This window comes from Cupressus sempervirens, chromosome 5, assembly GCF_028749045.1.
Source record: "Cupressus sempervirens isolate cs-2001-9-10 chromosome 5, ASM2874904v1, whole genome shotgun sequence".
NCBI classification, from domain to species: domain Eukaryota; kingdom Viridiplantae; phylum Streptophyta; class Pinopsida; order Cupressales; family Cupressaceae; genus Cupressus; species Cupressus sempervirens.
In genome coordinates, this window is record NC_143122.1 from 65,724,894 (window position 1) to 65,739,723 (window position 14,830).

The 14,830-nt window shown below is 33.3% G+C and overlaps 1 protein-coding gene across 1 annotated transcript; it reads right to left on the minus strand.

The window, feature by feature from the left end:
• Positions 1 to 353: 353 nt before the first annotated feature.
• Positions 354 to 9,595, minus strand: LOC149554568 (neutral ceramidase 2-like). The gene is made up of 9 exons (XM_089833486.1): positions 9,255 to 9,595; positions 5,106 to 5,314; positions 4,227 to 4,586; positions 3,444 to 3,675; positions 2,721 to 2,985; positions 2,171 to 2,296; positions 1,703 to 1,766; positions 1,302 to 1,471; positions 354 to 1,120 (listed from the first exon to the last, which is right to left on the minus strand). The coding sequence occupies exons 1-9, from the start codon at positions 9,593 to 9,595 to the stop codon at positions 566 to 568; spliced, it is 2,322 nt and encodes a 773-aa protein (XP_089689612.1). The 3' UTR covers positions 354 to 565.
• Between the last annotated feature and the right edge of the window lie 5,235 nt (positions 9,596 to 14,830).

Here is a 14,830-nt window from a genome sequence, read left to right on the forward strand (position 1 = left end):
TTTGCCTAATTGGGGATGGTGGGGGGACATAACATAACTGTCCCAGGGGACGTACCCGTCTTGGAAACCTTGGCTTTTTGGATGGGGATGTGTCCCCGGGGTACATAGCATAACACCATAAACAAGTTAAGATCTATTTCTGTCTTTGTCAACTCAATTACCTTCGCAAATTTACTCAGATCTCTGTTTATATTTATTATTCACAAGTTTCTTCAAAAATATAAAATTTTAAATCAATTAAGGTTTTGTCCTTAGGTTCCTGTATGTGTTTTGTATTTTATTTTCCTACAAGTTTATATACATTCAAATTTAATATTCCATTTTTAATTTTTCTTTTGTAAGTTAAAGCTATCTTCATAACGAAATTACTTGAGATGAGAGTACAACCATTTTCAAGATTTGTTCATCTTAAATGCACCAAAATGATTGTAAGACAGGCAAACATGAAATTCAGCACCATGCAGCGTCTTCACGAGGCCCATTGTGGTTGAGCTACAAAGTGAGTTTTGTGGTTTATGCAAATCTAAATTGTAGATAAACAGTTATGTGACTTGAAGCAGCTAGCTTATTTTGAAATGGAAAATGTACTAGATGTGCCGGTGAAATATTGAATGACAGGATGTTGACCTTCAATGCTTGCCGCACCAAAATGCCTTATTCTGTATGTACCTATAACTGCAGAATCTGGTACTGACCATTGAAGTGTGGCAACACCATAAAATGTATCATTTTGCTGTGCCCACTTGAAGAATACACTAAAATCATCATCATCATATGCAGGGATCCACTTTCCACTGCCATCATAAATTTCAACCACAGAAAATGTGCCTTCTGTGAGAAGGTCATTTCTCGGATTTCCTGACCAGAAAGAAGCAGAAACTGTATCCCCTATTTTGTATGAAGTGTTTGATACATCTTCTTTGACATCACCAAAACTTGCACTGGATGGTATCTGATCAGGAGAAACAGGCCCTAATATGTCATCTTGATCTGCTAACAGGTCAGGGGGAGATTGACCATTATCAGGAATGCTATTTCCCTTTGCCATTGCTTCTGCCAACTTTCTGAATTCTTGGATATAAGCAGATAGAGTGTGTGGACCATACAAAGTGGAAGCTCCCTGCCAATGTCACCAATATAAGTTATTTACTTTCAACAGTTGAGTTGAGGGCACGGAGTTCATATACGGTGCACTTCCTTATGACCTGCCAGCTATCTAATGTTATCTGGCAGAACTATGTTATTGTCTACACTTACGTCATAGTAAATCTCAAGGTAAGTAAGCTCAAGGACAAATCTACCTCATATCGTTGTGCTTGATATTCTTCATAAGTGGTAATATATTGAGAGTATGTGTTGGTAAGCCCTGCAATTACAATGTGAATATTGTCATTGTATTCTCCATTTCCATTCGCAATGAGCATCTCTTTGATTGCTTCTCGTAGTCGCCTACCAGCCATAGTTGTAAACTCTGAGTAAAGACAAGTCATATGCACATGGTCAGGGTTATGGTAGTCATTGGTAGGAAGAATTTTATAATAAAGCTCTGAATTTGAATTTAGGTTTCTTTTTTTGGTGGAGAATTTATACTATGTTTCTATTAAGTTAGAGATGAATAATTTCTTATAAATATCATTTTGATACAACCATGTTTTAACTTGTAACCTAATGAAAAGGTATATGATAGTGAAAGCTTACATACCTCCTGGCACAGAAAGTATGATGAACTGGCCAATTCTTAGAATTTGAATTGGAAGGATAGCAGGCTGCATGAACAATATATATATATATATATAAATTCACTAAATTAGTAAAGAATGGTATTTGCATCCATCATAATTAATCAACTTAAACAGCACATGGAAATTCGATTTTGAAATCATTATGTAGTCCTAAATATAAGCTACAAGGATTATACTTTCATGGTTATGTTTACATTGTCAATCAATTGGACCTATTAAAATTTATCATTATTAAAAAAATCATCTTGAATCTCTTATGTTTGAATTATTATTTTTTGCTTCCTTGGACATTATTTTTCATCTGTTAAAATTACTTAGTGGGCCTCAAACGCTTCAAATTTTGGCCAGCTAGTGCTAACCTGAAATTAGCGATTCTCTTCTTACAGCCTACTAAAAGAGTCATCTGACGGATTATAACAATACATTACCGCCCATGGAATTGAATCAAACATTTCTCCAGTATCTAGCAAAACTGCTTTTGGCTTTTGACAATTAATTTGTTCTTCTGTAGGTTTCTTCAGCGCATCTCTGATTTTCCTCCATTTTTCACTAATCTGACACAATAGAATGATATTTACTTTATGGTTAGTATAATGGCATGGATAACGTAGCAATACAATAAATTTAGAATAGTGGTAAAGTGGCACTGGCAATGTAGATGTCCAACAAAATTGAATCATTACAAAGATTAGTCTGCACGAAATTTAGAAATATATAAGAGTTTCTATCTTCGAAGATATAAAAAGATTGGCATCTTTGAGGATATAGATGGCTTGGCAAGACCCAGTTCAATGCAGCACTTGTGCGGGCCAGTAAAATGTCTTCATCCTTATTTTAATCGTTGTAAGTAGGTTTCTGTAAGCCACTGTTTATTATTTACTAATAGTAACAGTGCATATCATATAAGGAGTGAAAAGTTTTACTTCATTGATAGTCAATATGATATGTTTTGTTTCTACTACAGTAGGCATTGTTTACCTCGGTATCACCTTGCTTGAAGTCAGGAAATCCAGGACCATCGGTGGTACCTGCGGCAAAACCAGGTCCGAGTGCTGCAGGGCATGTTGTGACCATTTGTTCTTGATTATCTGTAAGATTCACTGGAATGTTAGTGAAGTTAAGGTATACATGACGGTAATCTATTCTTCCTGATAACTTTTCTTTTGCACTGGTGAAAAGATCAATAGCCTGTTTAGACTGTCTGTCAGCAATCATCCTTGTGCTTTCAAAATCATTTGGGTAGCTGCAAAATGACAAATGAGCGGGATTAAAAAAAAGAACTAAAAATATATTCATTCCAGGCTTCTAAATGTTAACCCCTGTTTTAGGTACTTATTGCCATTTCTTATTTGGGAGATCCCTGATATTTACCATATGACATAAAAACTCTGTACAAAAATTACTGCTACATGTTCTCACTTGTTACTATAAGCCACTAGAATAGTAACTGAAAATATAAGCAAAACATCTCCCAGCGTGATCCAATGGAGAGGCAGATGAAAACATGAAAAATGTGCACGTGCATGTATTAAATTTGGTCCCAACTAGTAGGGAGGGAAGATGTGAATTACCCTGGTAATTGAAAATATGAGAAAACATCTCCCAGGGTGACCCAACGGAAAGGCAGACGAAAACATGAAAATGTACACATGCATGTATTAAACTCGGTCCCAACTAGCAGGGAAGGAAGATGTGAATTACCCTGGTCCTTGGCCAATGCATAATTGATTATCACCATTACAAGTGCTGGTATTGAAGTCACATGGCAATCCTGTATCTGCACAAAATGCTCCCTTCACATTGGGACTGACATCACCTACATTTGATTGACAAAATGCAGCAACAAAGGTCGCTGTTTTTACAGAGTTACGGACTCGGTACTTTGTACTAGATGACTTGTCGCATTGTGTTCCTCCCATTTTTGTAATTGTAGCTGCAATACAATGACAAAATGTCAATGGAAAACAAGGCAGCAGTGTTACTAAAGCACAGAGACTTCCATGGAAAGACATTTTATATTGAAGTTTCCAAAGTCTCACTTTTGGATTATATCTTCTAACCAATCATTTTAGCCTGTGTATCATCTTAGATGCCTTGACTTTTTGCAACCAATTACATGCATATATGCTATAGATCAACCATTTAAACTAGAAAGATAAGACCTATAACTTGCCCTCTACCTTAAATGATGGGTTGGAAGTTACAAGTTAGTACATCAAGACTCTATGTAGGTGAGAAAAGCTGCCATTCTCTAACAGAAATATGCATATCTATAAACTTTCCACAGGGATGAGGTGTGAGTCTAGAACGGCACAGTTCCATTGGAAATGATAAAAGACCATATTTTTTTCATATTATGTGCAAAGAAGATCTGCAGTTTGTATGATAAACCGGGAAGTCTGCATATGATAAAGACAGTCAATTGCTAATCAAACATGCCTATAGTTGATCCAATGAGATGAAAATGTATTAAATTTAGCATACCTCTAATTGATTTGATGCTTGATTTTGTCTTCTGTGAGTGTATACTGCTTGATGGGTTTGACACAGTGCTTGGATTTTGTGTTGATGATGAATAGGCGTGCACTTGCTGCATATACCAGTCTTCCATAAATCTTGCTGCAGCTCCTTTGTTATCACCACTGACAAGTGTGTTGTGGCGACTCATTGATGTCCCATGTGTAGGAAACCAATTGAAACTACCAATAGGTACTGAATGAGAATCCACAAACTTTACCAATGTCATGTCCGTGTCAACATTGTGCTTGTACTTTGCTTGTTCCTCTGGTGGATTTCTCAAGTATGCACTTGGACTTCGGCTTATTCCAGCATCGAGCAATTCACCTGCAAATCTTACATCCCATCATGTCATTTCACTTGTTCGGGAGAGCTACTTTGTCACATCAACCTTCACAAACATGTAAGTACACTAATGGTTCCAAACATATGTACTCACCTTATTGTTAATAGTGTGTGCTTCTTAGAGGAGGTGTTATAATGGCTAAGGAAAGCGCTCAATTTCAAGAAACTTGTGTTATCAGAATTACGAGATGGAAGATTTCAACATTTAACGTCAAAGTTTTCAAATAAAACTAATATGGTCTCCCTGTTTAGGGAAGCTCAGAACTCCCACAAAGTGCACAAGCACATTCTCAAAGTGATTTTATTCAGGAGAGGGGAATGCTAAAACATAAATGTAGTGGTCACCCTTTTGGATTGGTGAAGTTTTATTTTCTTGATGGAGTGCTTCTAGAGTATAAATTAATAGAATTCTGATCAGAAATCAATAAATGAATTTACAGCTTCTAAACAAATGGACAAGGACATTTGGTTCTGAAGATCTGTTGAGTTTAAAATATGTACCCGTGTTAACATAAATAGAGCCAGGCGTCAAGTTCTCATGAGCTTTTACAATGCTTTGCTCGACGCCATCCACAATAGCATTGAGAGATTGATTCAGAAATCCAAGCGTTGCAAGTGAGTAAAACTTATATTGAAAGTACCCTCCTGGACCAGAATGTGTGTGGATGCCACTTATAGCCACATTCTTCTCATTGTATAAGTCTCCGTATCTGTTTCAAAACAACATAGAGAGAAAACAATAATGTTTACTTTTCAGATATTAATGTATCAGTCAAAACTTACTAGCTAAAATATGGCTTGTAGTCTTCTATGAACTTCATAAGAAAAACAAAAACAAAGAGCCAAGTCCTATGCGAAACTTTGTTCATGAAATTTAAAGCTACTGAAATGATTCACAAAAGTTATATGACCATAATAAATGCTTCAGACCTTGTAAGGTTTCCCTCACCATTCTTATATGCGAAATTGGACGCTGCAAATGATGGACAAGGAAGGTCTGGTTGACTTTGAGCTTGATCGTGAGGTTTAATCTTAGGGGTACAGAACTTAAACAATATATAAAGTAAATGGAAAGATATTTCCTGGTTACCTTTCACAAAAGGATCCGAATCACTAAATTGGCATGTGACTTAGCCATTACAACAAAAACAATATTTACTTGTTCGCTTTTTATGTTACTGACATAGTTACAGTTGCTTTGTGAATTGATAGTACACATACATAACTAGCTTTAGGCCTTCAATAGAATCCAGAGTCACCTCACAAAGACCACTTTCTTTTTCAATGCAAATTTCCACACATTCGTATGACATTTTTATTGAAGATTCCGTCATCCTAGAATGATTCCATATTGTAATAATTTTAATGTGAACTTTTTGTTCTAGTTTAGTAAGAAGAAAGATTGAAAGCGGTTTCAAGAATAGAAAGGTGATGAACAATAGAATACTAGGATGGTAAGAGGTGGTAAAAATCCAGCTTGAAAATTAAGGGAATTACTCAATACAATAGTGAACCTTTTAAGAACAGGTTGATACGATTCTTCTATATCTGTCTGAGACAAACATAAAAGGTTGTGGAGATAATCTATCCGAGACAGTACACAAAAGATTGTGGGGTGCAGTAAATGCAATTCAATAAAATTTGGTAAGCTTGACCAAACATACTTTTGGTCAACAATTAAAGAATTTCGTAACAAGTTTGCCGTGGAAACGCTTCTAAAATACCAGTTTTCATTTTATCATCTCATCCTTTGTTGCCAGGGAGAAAGAAAAGGACCATTGAAAGCATAAGGACATTTAATTGAATAGCCTGTTCTCCCAAAGGATATTGAATAATTGGGATATTCGCTTGGGCGAATTAGTCATACACAGAAATTGAGATATTTGCTTAGGTGAATTAGTCGTACATAGAACAATCTTATGAATTCTTGATGTGAACATGAAAAACTGTTAACCTTATTAAATTTAAAGATGGGAAAAACATGATACATGCTAATAAGTATTCATATGATAAATAATATAGAAAAATATATTTGTTTTGCTACTTCAAGTTCTATTGTGTATATTTCTAATTGAATTTTAAAAGAATAGTGAATAGTGATGATTGGAAATTGAGCATATAATTAGCTTAATGGATTTACTTTGTCAAAAAAGATATGTAACAAAGTGTATTGACTATTTGATTTAAGATGATAGCAACTAATTCATTCATCAAGAAATTGAACATTAATTTATGAAATATAGAAGGAATTCTTTAGCACACTAAAATTAATGATTTTCATGACTTTTCATTTGCTATTTTTGACCTACAGGTCATATTTATTCCATTCCACCATAATGGTGAAAGAGAATTCCAGTAAGCTTTAAACTTAAAGTGCTGAACTGGATGAGATTTATTTTCATAATAGTAGTTTAAAATAAGCCAATTTGACACAGAAGAAATGACTTAGATAGTCATGTTGGACAAACAAATTAGAGCAATGCTTATTAAAAAAAATTTAAAAAAACAAAACTCTATTGCATCCATATGAAATTTTAGATATTACACAATTTATCATAGTATCTATTTCCTCTCACTGAAGGGGACTTAGGCTCAAAGTAAATTGATGTTCTAGTTAAAGCTGCAATAAGTATATCATTAAAGAGTTTAGATTTCTCATCAACTAACAAGATGAAGGTATAAACGTTTTCTTTTTAAATGGGGTTTCTTATATTTGTGTTATTAGATTTATGGATAGATTAATGCTTGTAAGAATTAAAAATGAGAGATACATAAAATGATACATAAAATACAACATAAAATGATACTAAAAGCAAAAGTTTCAAAATATCTATGCATTTTATGTATTTCATTCGTCTACAAAGTTGATCTTAGAATTGAAACAGATTAGAAAATGAGATTTTAACAATAATAAAAGAAAAACATTTTACTTTTATCTCCTTCAATTTCAATGTTTTTGGCTATTATTAAGCTACACCATTTTTTATTCTTTAAAGTAATATAAAATATTTAATAAAATTCAATATAAATATAACAATTGAATCCATTTGAAAACTATTGGAAGATATCTTTCATGAAGTGGAAGATCACAAGTCTTTCTATATTTCTACTATGGATCATGTAGTTCATTTGTTCTCTAAAACAATATAAGGATGGATATTTTAGAAGAAGAGAACAAAAGCACATTCATCAAAATGAAATCTATTGAAAAACTATTTGAAACAACCAACATAATCCCTTTCTTTAAATGATTTTAGAGACGAAACTGTATGTTCTCTAAACAACACATCATACATTGTTTGGAAAAAATACAAAACTAAAAACTACATGATAATAAAACTACAAATTCTTTGAGCCTTTTTATAAATTATTCTAAAATACCTATATTTGAAACTACAATGGTAACAAAATATTTTATTTTATACCAATTATTTTCTCATTCTTTACTCTGAGTCATACAACTTTTCAATCATTTAAATAATATAAAACATAGAAGAAAACTATCCTGAGTACACACATTGGGCATGGACAATCTCCTACTTTCTTTAGCATAGACTATGCAATTTTTTTGTCTTTAATAGAACATAAGTTATATATACTGTAATAAAGGAAAAATAACATTACAATAATCAGAACAAGTCTATTTTAACTATATTCCGCAGTTTTCTTAATTTGTTCCTTAGTCTGTGATGTTTAAGGCTGACCCTATATTCAATAATGACATATTGTGATAGTTAATTAGTTGTTGTTCTTGTGATCAAGATTCACAACATCTTCTGATATTTATATTTTCCTAATTGCTTTTTATATTTCCTTTTATATATGTGATTTTTTCAAAATCAAAACCAAAGGAAAAAATAAGAAACAAAAAGCTATGCACATAATAATTTGGTTTGATATACCTCATACCTTTGCTTTCATTCATTAAGGACAATCTCTTACCATTCTTTAGCATGAGCTATGCAATTCTAAAGAAAAATAAGATAATTAGAATAAGTCTATTTCAACTATAGTCAACAATGACATATTGTGATGGTTCGAACACTCGGTAGGCAAATACTAGTGCAATCAATATTGTTTAATTAGTTATTAGTTAAATCTAGTTGAACCAATTACAAAGAATTATTTTCTATTTGTTTAAACTACATCTTCTTTTAACAAAGTCTTCATAAACAATATTTAATTTAAAAAATATAAAATATATTTTCTAACTACATTTTACTTCATTTAGAAATACAAAGTGACATTCATGTTTATTTTTCAAAATAATTTTAGTAGTTTAATACTGATATTACTTTTATATTTTTATTTAATAATATATGATACATAATACAAGAATTAAATATAGAACATAGTAGGATATGTTACAATGGAAAAATATTTATTCTATACAATTTATAATTATAATTAATATTATTATATATTATATAAATAACATTTCAATTAAGTTAGGTTTGTAATTGCTAAAAAAAATGAAATAAATTATTAAAAATTATGACTATACTTCTAACAAGGCAAGTACTAGCCACTACACGACACTTGTTGATCTTGACATCAAGATATAAAACTTTTTCTAATATTTATATTTTCCGATTTATCCAAATTAAAGAAAACAAAAAACCCTACAAATAATAATTTGATTTGATATACCTATTCTTGAGTCTTTGTAATACTTGGATTGTGACCAACTGCGATGCCATGCAAGCATCCATGTTGACAAACACTACTCTGTTACCACCACTCTCATCTGTTTCTGCCTCTGCAACAATGAATGCCCTGGCTCTGAGCCTGAAATGAATCCCAGCAGCCCTCTGTTCAAATACGTTGCCATACCCCATCATCACTACATCTGCTGCTGGTCCAGTTATATCATAGCTCCCAACTCCAATCACATAATTTGTGTCCTCGCCTGACCCCAAACGAAACAAGCCATTCAAACAGCTTGAGATTATCATCAACAATAAACACCTTGAAAATACTGAGCTCTCCATGATGGTGTTTGAGGGAAAAAACTTTTTTTTTTTTCCTTCAAATCATTCATGAGATTGAGCCTTCTTATCATGCGTCTTAGACTGAAAGAAAAATCATTTCTAACATAGATTTAAGATCTAATTTTGTCGCCAATATTTTTAATGGGAATATCGCTTCTATATTTCCTTGCAATTTTTTTATTTTAACGTTCATGGTTACTTCCGTCAGATAGATGTAGACAACATGAAGAACTTCATCGGCGATGTGATAAAATTGTGCAGACCGAAAATATCAACTGTTTCTTTGGAATGTATGATTCCTAGAGAGTGTGCTTAACGAGATGCAATGCGAACAGCTATGGGCTACTCCAAAATTGTGGCAATCCTCGCCTTTCGAATGGGAAAAGTCGTCATAATATAATAAAATATACATCAATGATTACATATGAATAATAAAAACTTTCTAGTTGCTCTATAGATTAATTTAATATATACAAGTTTGGAACAAGAAACGTATTAAAAAATATATTTTTTCATAATTAAAATAAGTATTGGCTAATCCCTCTAATATATGGGGTAAATTCGATGAAAAAAATTGTGAAAGGAAAATGAGAAAGGATAAAGTTATCATAATTAAGATAATGTATTGTACATTATCTTGTGCTGGAGTAATGTATGGAGTAAAGGCGTTGGTTAATCTAGAGATAAAATGTATCAAAGACAAAAAAAAAGTGTCAATTTTTTTTTCTTGAGATTTGTGAAAATAGACTATTTTTTTCCCAATATCGTTGTTGTTTTGTACCACAAAATATGTAGATCATGACGAAAAATGCTAATTTTTTAAATAAAAATCCATTGTGTTTTTTGTTTTTTTAAAATTTGGTGAATGATGCATTTTTTTGCTTTAATTAACTCAAATTAACTCGCTTTAGTTGTTTTTCTTATTTTAGCGTGTGAATATGTGTTTGTTTATATTTTAATAAAATGAGATACACTTATTTATTAAGAAAAAAAATGATTAAATTGATAATATGATTTTTTCATACTCAATATAAATGGATTTTGAAATTTGATTTTGCAAAATTTTTAACATTAATGTTTCATAATATATGAAGTAGTATGTTCTTAAACAATCATGTCAAGAAATATTATAAAGTTAAATCCATAAACCTATGTAACAAAGATTCTTGATTACATTCTATTTGTGATATTGCTGTCAGGATTCAACTGTGTAGTTTCTTGAGTCAAACTAATTGATCCATGTTTCATGAGTGGTGGTTCATAGAACTCATCTCTCATGAGAATGAATGGAACACACAACACACATTAGATCTAGGTGATGAATGGTACATAGTTGAATCTTGATAGCAATATCACAATTTGACTTGCTATGGAAAATATCTCCTACTTATACGTTCTATTTGTATTTCACCATATTTCACGTTCATAATATTTGTATTGAGAATAATAAGGAATTTAGATAAATAGTATTCATATAAATAAGTATAAATTAATTTAGGTTAAATAATATATCTTAGATTTTAAACAAGAGCACATGTTATTTTCGAAAATGGGATATAAGAGGAAGATGAATACTTCAACCTTAATTATTGACGAATGAAGATTTTGAAATATTTGCTTCTATAGCTCAAAAATTACAATTGCTTTGTTAGATAATGTCTTAGGTTCTATGCTAATTATCTACTTTGTCAAAGGACACATTTGTGAGTTTAGTACAACTTTGTAGTCATAAATTAGTACAATAATGATGCAGGAGCATCCAATGGTGTAAGGGTAGTCCTGTATCACCCAAAAATATGCTTCGTGTTAGTTTATGTTTAATGTGTTTGTATTTTTGGATACCCATTTGGGCCAAATAGAGGTTCCAACTCTCATAGTTCCAGTATTGGTTTTCTAGGTTAGTGTTTTGAGCACCTCGGGATATGTGCCAATGTAGAAAATAGTTTATTTTGTAATTGAGCCATTATTATGATGATTTATATCGTGTAATTTGGAGGGATGATTTTAGTTGTAATTTAAATCATTCTAGAAAAAGAATAAGGTCAAAAGGATTTGCAGTTTGAAAGTTATTGTAGTTTTAAGTTGCCTGGAACATTTCAAAGTCGTATTTGAGGCACTAAACAGCCTCATATGGGCCCAAAAATGGGGGAGGAGAAAATCTAGTGCATATGGCTATAGAGCACTTGGAGAGATTTTTGAAAATGTGAACGGTTCGTCAAGCAGAGTCTCAAATCAAAAGTTATGCCTCACGAAAGTTGGAATACTATTTCTGGATTCTTCTAATTTTGCATCGACTTCTAACGTGTCTTCTAGAACCTTCTGCTTTGGTGGTGGATGCCAAATGGCATATTTCAAAATTTATTCCTAATCCTAAACCTAATTTGGGTTACTTAAGGGCCCGTTTGGTTGCTGGAATACAACCAGAATAGGAATAGGAAATTAGAATATGATTTGTATTCTTTGTTTGGTGCGTGGAATAGGAATAGGGAATAGGAATATGTATTCTCATTTTAGCCCCAAAATGAGCTTTTGTCCATTCTAAAAAATACCTGTAATTGGAATTGCTATTCTTGCATTCATTTTAACTTTCTCAAATTTGATTAAATTTTGAAATCCGCTTTGACCTGGGGTGAGCGTTGGAACTTTGTTTTCAATATTTTCAAATATTTCAGCGATTTTCCAATGGCGCCGATTGCATCTTCAGAAATATTTTCAAATGGCGTCGACTGCAAGTTAACCCTATTCCAATTTAAGCTTGCATAACCAAACAAGGGATAAACAAGATTGGATTGCATTTTTCCATTCCTATTCTTCATTCTCCATTCTCATTCAAATTTTCTATTCTAATTCTCAATTCCTACGCTTGCAACCAAATGGGCCCTAAGGTCATTTCTTGCATTGTAAAGGTAATTTTTATGGAGTTTGAGAGAAGGTATTGTGAGAAGGGTTTTATTCTCCAAAATCTGATAGCATTGTAAGCCCATAGGGAATGTAGTTGAGTCTATTTTCACTAAATTGAATGTAATAGCATATGACATTTCATAATAAAATTCTCATTTTTTTGTTGTGTTCATTTTATCTTGGGTTGTGCCCTAATCAAGTGGTATCAGAGTAGGAGTTTCTAAGTGTGTAGACAAAGCACTGACTATGAGGCAGTTTGCATTAGGACTGTGTGGTTGTGGATTTTTCAATAGTGAGAAGATGCCTCCATGAAGAGAGCATGGTGGAAGGGCTAGAGATGCTCCCCCTGAGGTTAGAGCCCTCCATAGACAAGCTCATACATTGCAGGAGGAGATCCGTAGAGGGATGAATCTTATCATAAGGGATGAAAGTGAGGAGGAAAATGAAGAAGGAAATGTTGTGCAGGGAGGAGAAGAAGAAGGAGAAATCTTGAACCAGGCAGAGGAGAATCTTTTTAGGGCCATTGCCAAGATAAGAAAAAGACCTAAACTTGAGGTCGACAAGTTTTCGAGAAATCTAAATCTAGGTGAGTTGATCAACTGGATCAATGAGCTAGAGAAATATTTTGAGTATAAGGATATAAAGGACCCTGATAGGGTTAAGTTTTTGAAGGCTAGACTGAAGGGCCATGCCAAAATCTTGTGGCAAGAGATTCAGTTAGAAAGGAATAGAAGAGGGAAGGATACAATCACAAGATGGGATTGCATGTGGTGCAAGAGCACCTCAAAGTCTTCAATGTATTTTGGCTTGAAGGTTGGCTTGGCCAACCACCAATTAATAAGGACTAAGTTATGAAGTCCCAAGTTGATTTTTGTCTGTGTGGATAGTTTAGGGATGAGTGGAGTCAAGGGATTTGATTGGTCTTTTAGGATCTAGGTGTTAAGTCCTAGAAAGTCAACCTAAGGGTCAAACTTTGACCAAGACCCCAAAATGGAGTGATTTTTGGGAATTTGATGTTTTTAGTTGTTTTAAGGCCTTATGTAGTGGTTTGGAGTCAAGTTGAACCATGGAGGCTAATAGCTTGACAAAATTGCCAAAATTGTAAAAGTTGTAAAAGTTGCTCATGACAACTTTGCAATTTTGCAAAAGTTGTCATTACAACTTTTCCTAAAAACTTGGAATTGGGCTTAATGGTGTTCTAAGCCTGACCTAAGGGTCCAAAAATGTGGGAAGAGAATATATAAGGACATCCTAACCCTAATTTGATAGTCGGGAAGGATATTATACAGATTGTGGTTTGGAGAGAGCAAGAATTGGTTGTATTCGTGTAACAGAGCCTTCATCTAGTCATCCATGGATTGAAATGATTGAAATAATGCTTTGAAACCTAAATTTTTTTTGTGTACCTATCCATTGTAGCATTAGTTTTGTTCTTTTGCTAGACTAGTTATCATTTTATTAATTGTTTGTGTTTTGTTGATTCACTGCCTGGTTCAGAGCCAGTTGTGCAAAAAATGACTCCTACTTGAGTTCCCGTGGTTGAACTTCCATGGTTTCTTGGAATCAAGTAGGAGACCTTGTAAATAGTATATATATAAGTTTTGGAGTCATTGATTGTAGAGAAGATATTTTAATGCCAAGCCGTAGGTGACTGCAGATGCATTTTGGCTAGGTGCTTGCTCAGAATAGTAGCAAGAGGGCTTGCTTAATTGATTGGATGTACCAACATAGGAGTGTGAAAGGGAAGGGGCATGAGTTTTGGACATGCAAAAGAAACAAGGAGTGCAAGGAATACATCTGATGCACTTTTTGAAAGCAAAGAAGTCAGACTGGTTTAAATGCCCTAGAAACCTTTGAAAATAGGGGTTTGGTGGAAATCCAGTGTACGGACAGTGTCAGGACCTAAGACCTAAGAAACATTTGAGTCTTGAGTAATGGTAGAAATAATCCACAGTTGATTCATGGATTTGTTAAGGAATTTTGGTGAGAAAACCAAGAAACCTAGTTTCTAGGAGGCCTAATTGAGGCAAAAAGGCTACAAGGCCCAAAACTAGCAAAGCAAGAAATTGGTAAGAACCCAAAGAGAAAAACCATTAGGATGGATCAAGGAGGATTGAAACCAAACCATTAATAGGGAGGAAACCTATTCCTAGTCCCAAGAATAGTTTGGGAAGAAGAATCGCTAAATTGTGCCCATGCACTAGGAGGAAGTTGAGGTATGGTTTGGAGTTTGAAGTTGGTGGAGAGTTCTAAAAGGGAAAGAAATCTTAGTAGTGATATTTGAGTATGGTAAGGAAAGTACCCTAGAAAGGCCAAGGGAATAGGTCTTGGAAA

Bases quoted from the DNA above. Each gene is read 5' to 3' on its own strand.
- LOC149554568 (XM_089833486.1), bottom strand. From the start codon at position 9,595: ATGGAGAGCTCAGTATTTTCAAGGTGTTTATTGTTGATGATAATCTCA. The intron at 2,986-3,443 runs GTAATTCACATC...GTCATTTTGCAG, and splicing joins TGCATTGGCCAAGGACCAGG to CTACCCAAATGATTTTGAAA. The intron at 2,297-2,720 runs GTAAACAATGCC...CTATTGTGTCAG, and splicing joins TCAAGCAAGGTGATACCGAG to ATTAGTGAAAAATGGAGGAA.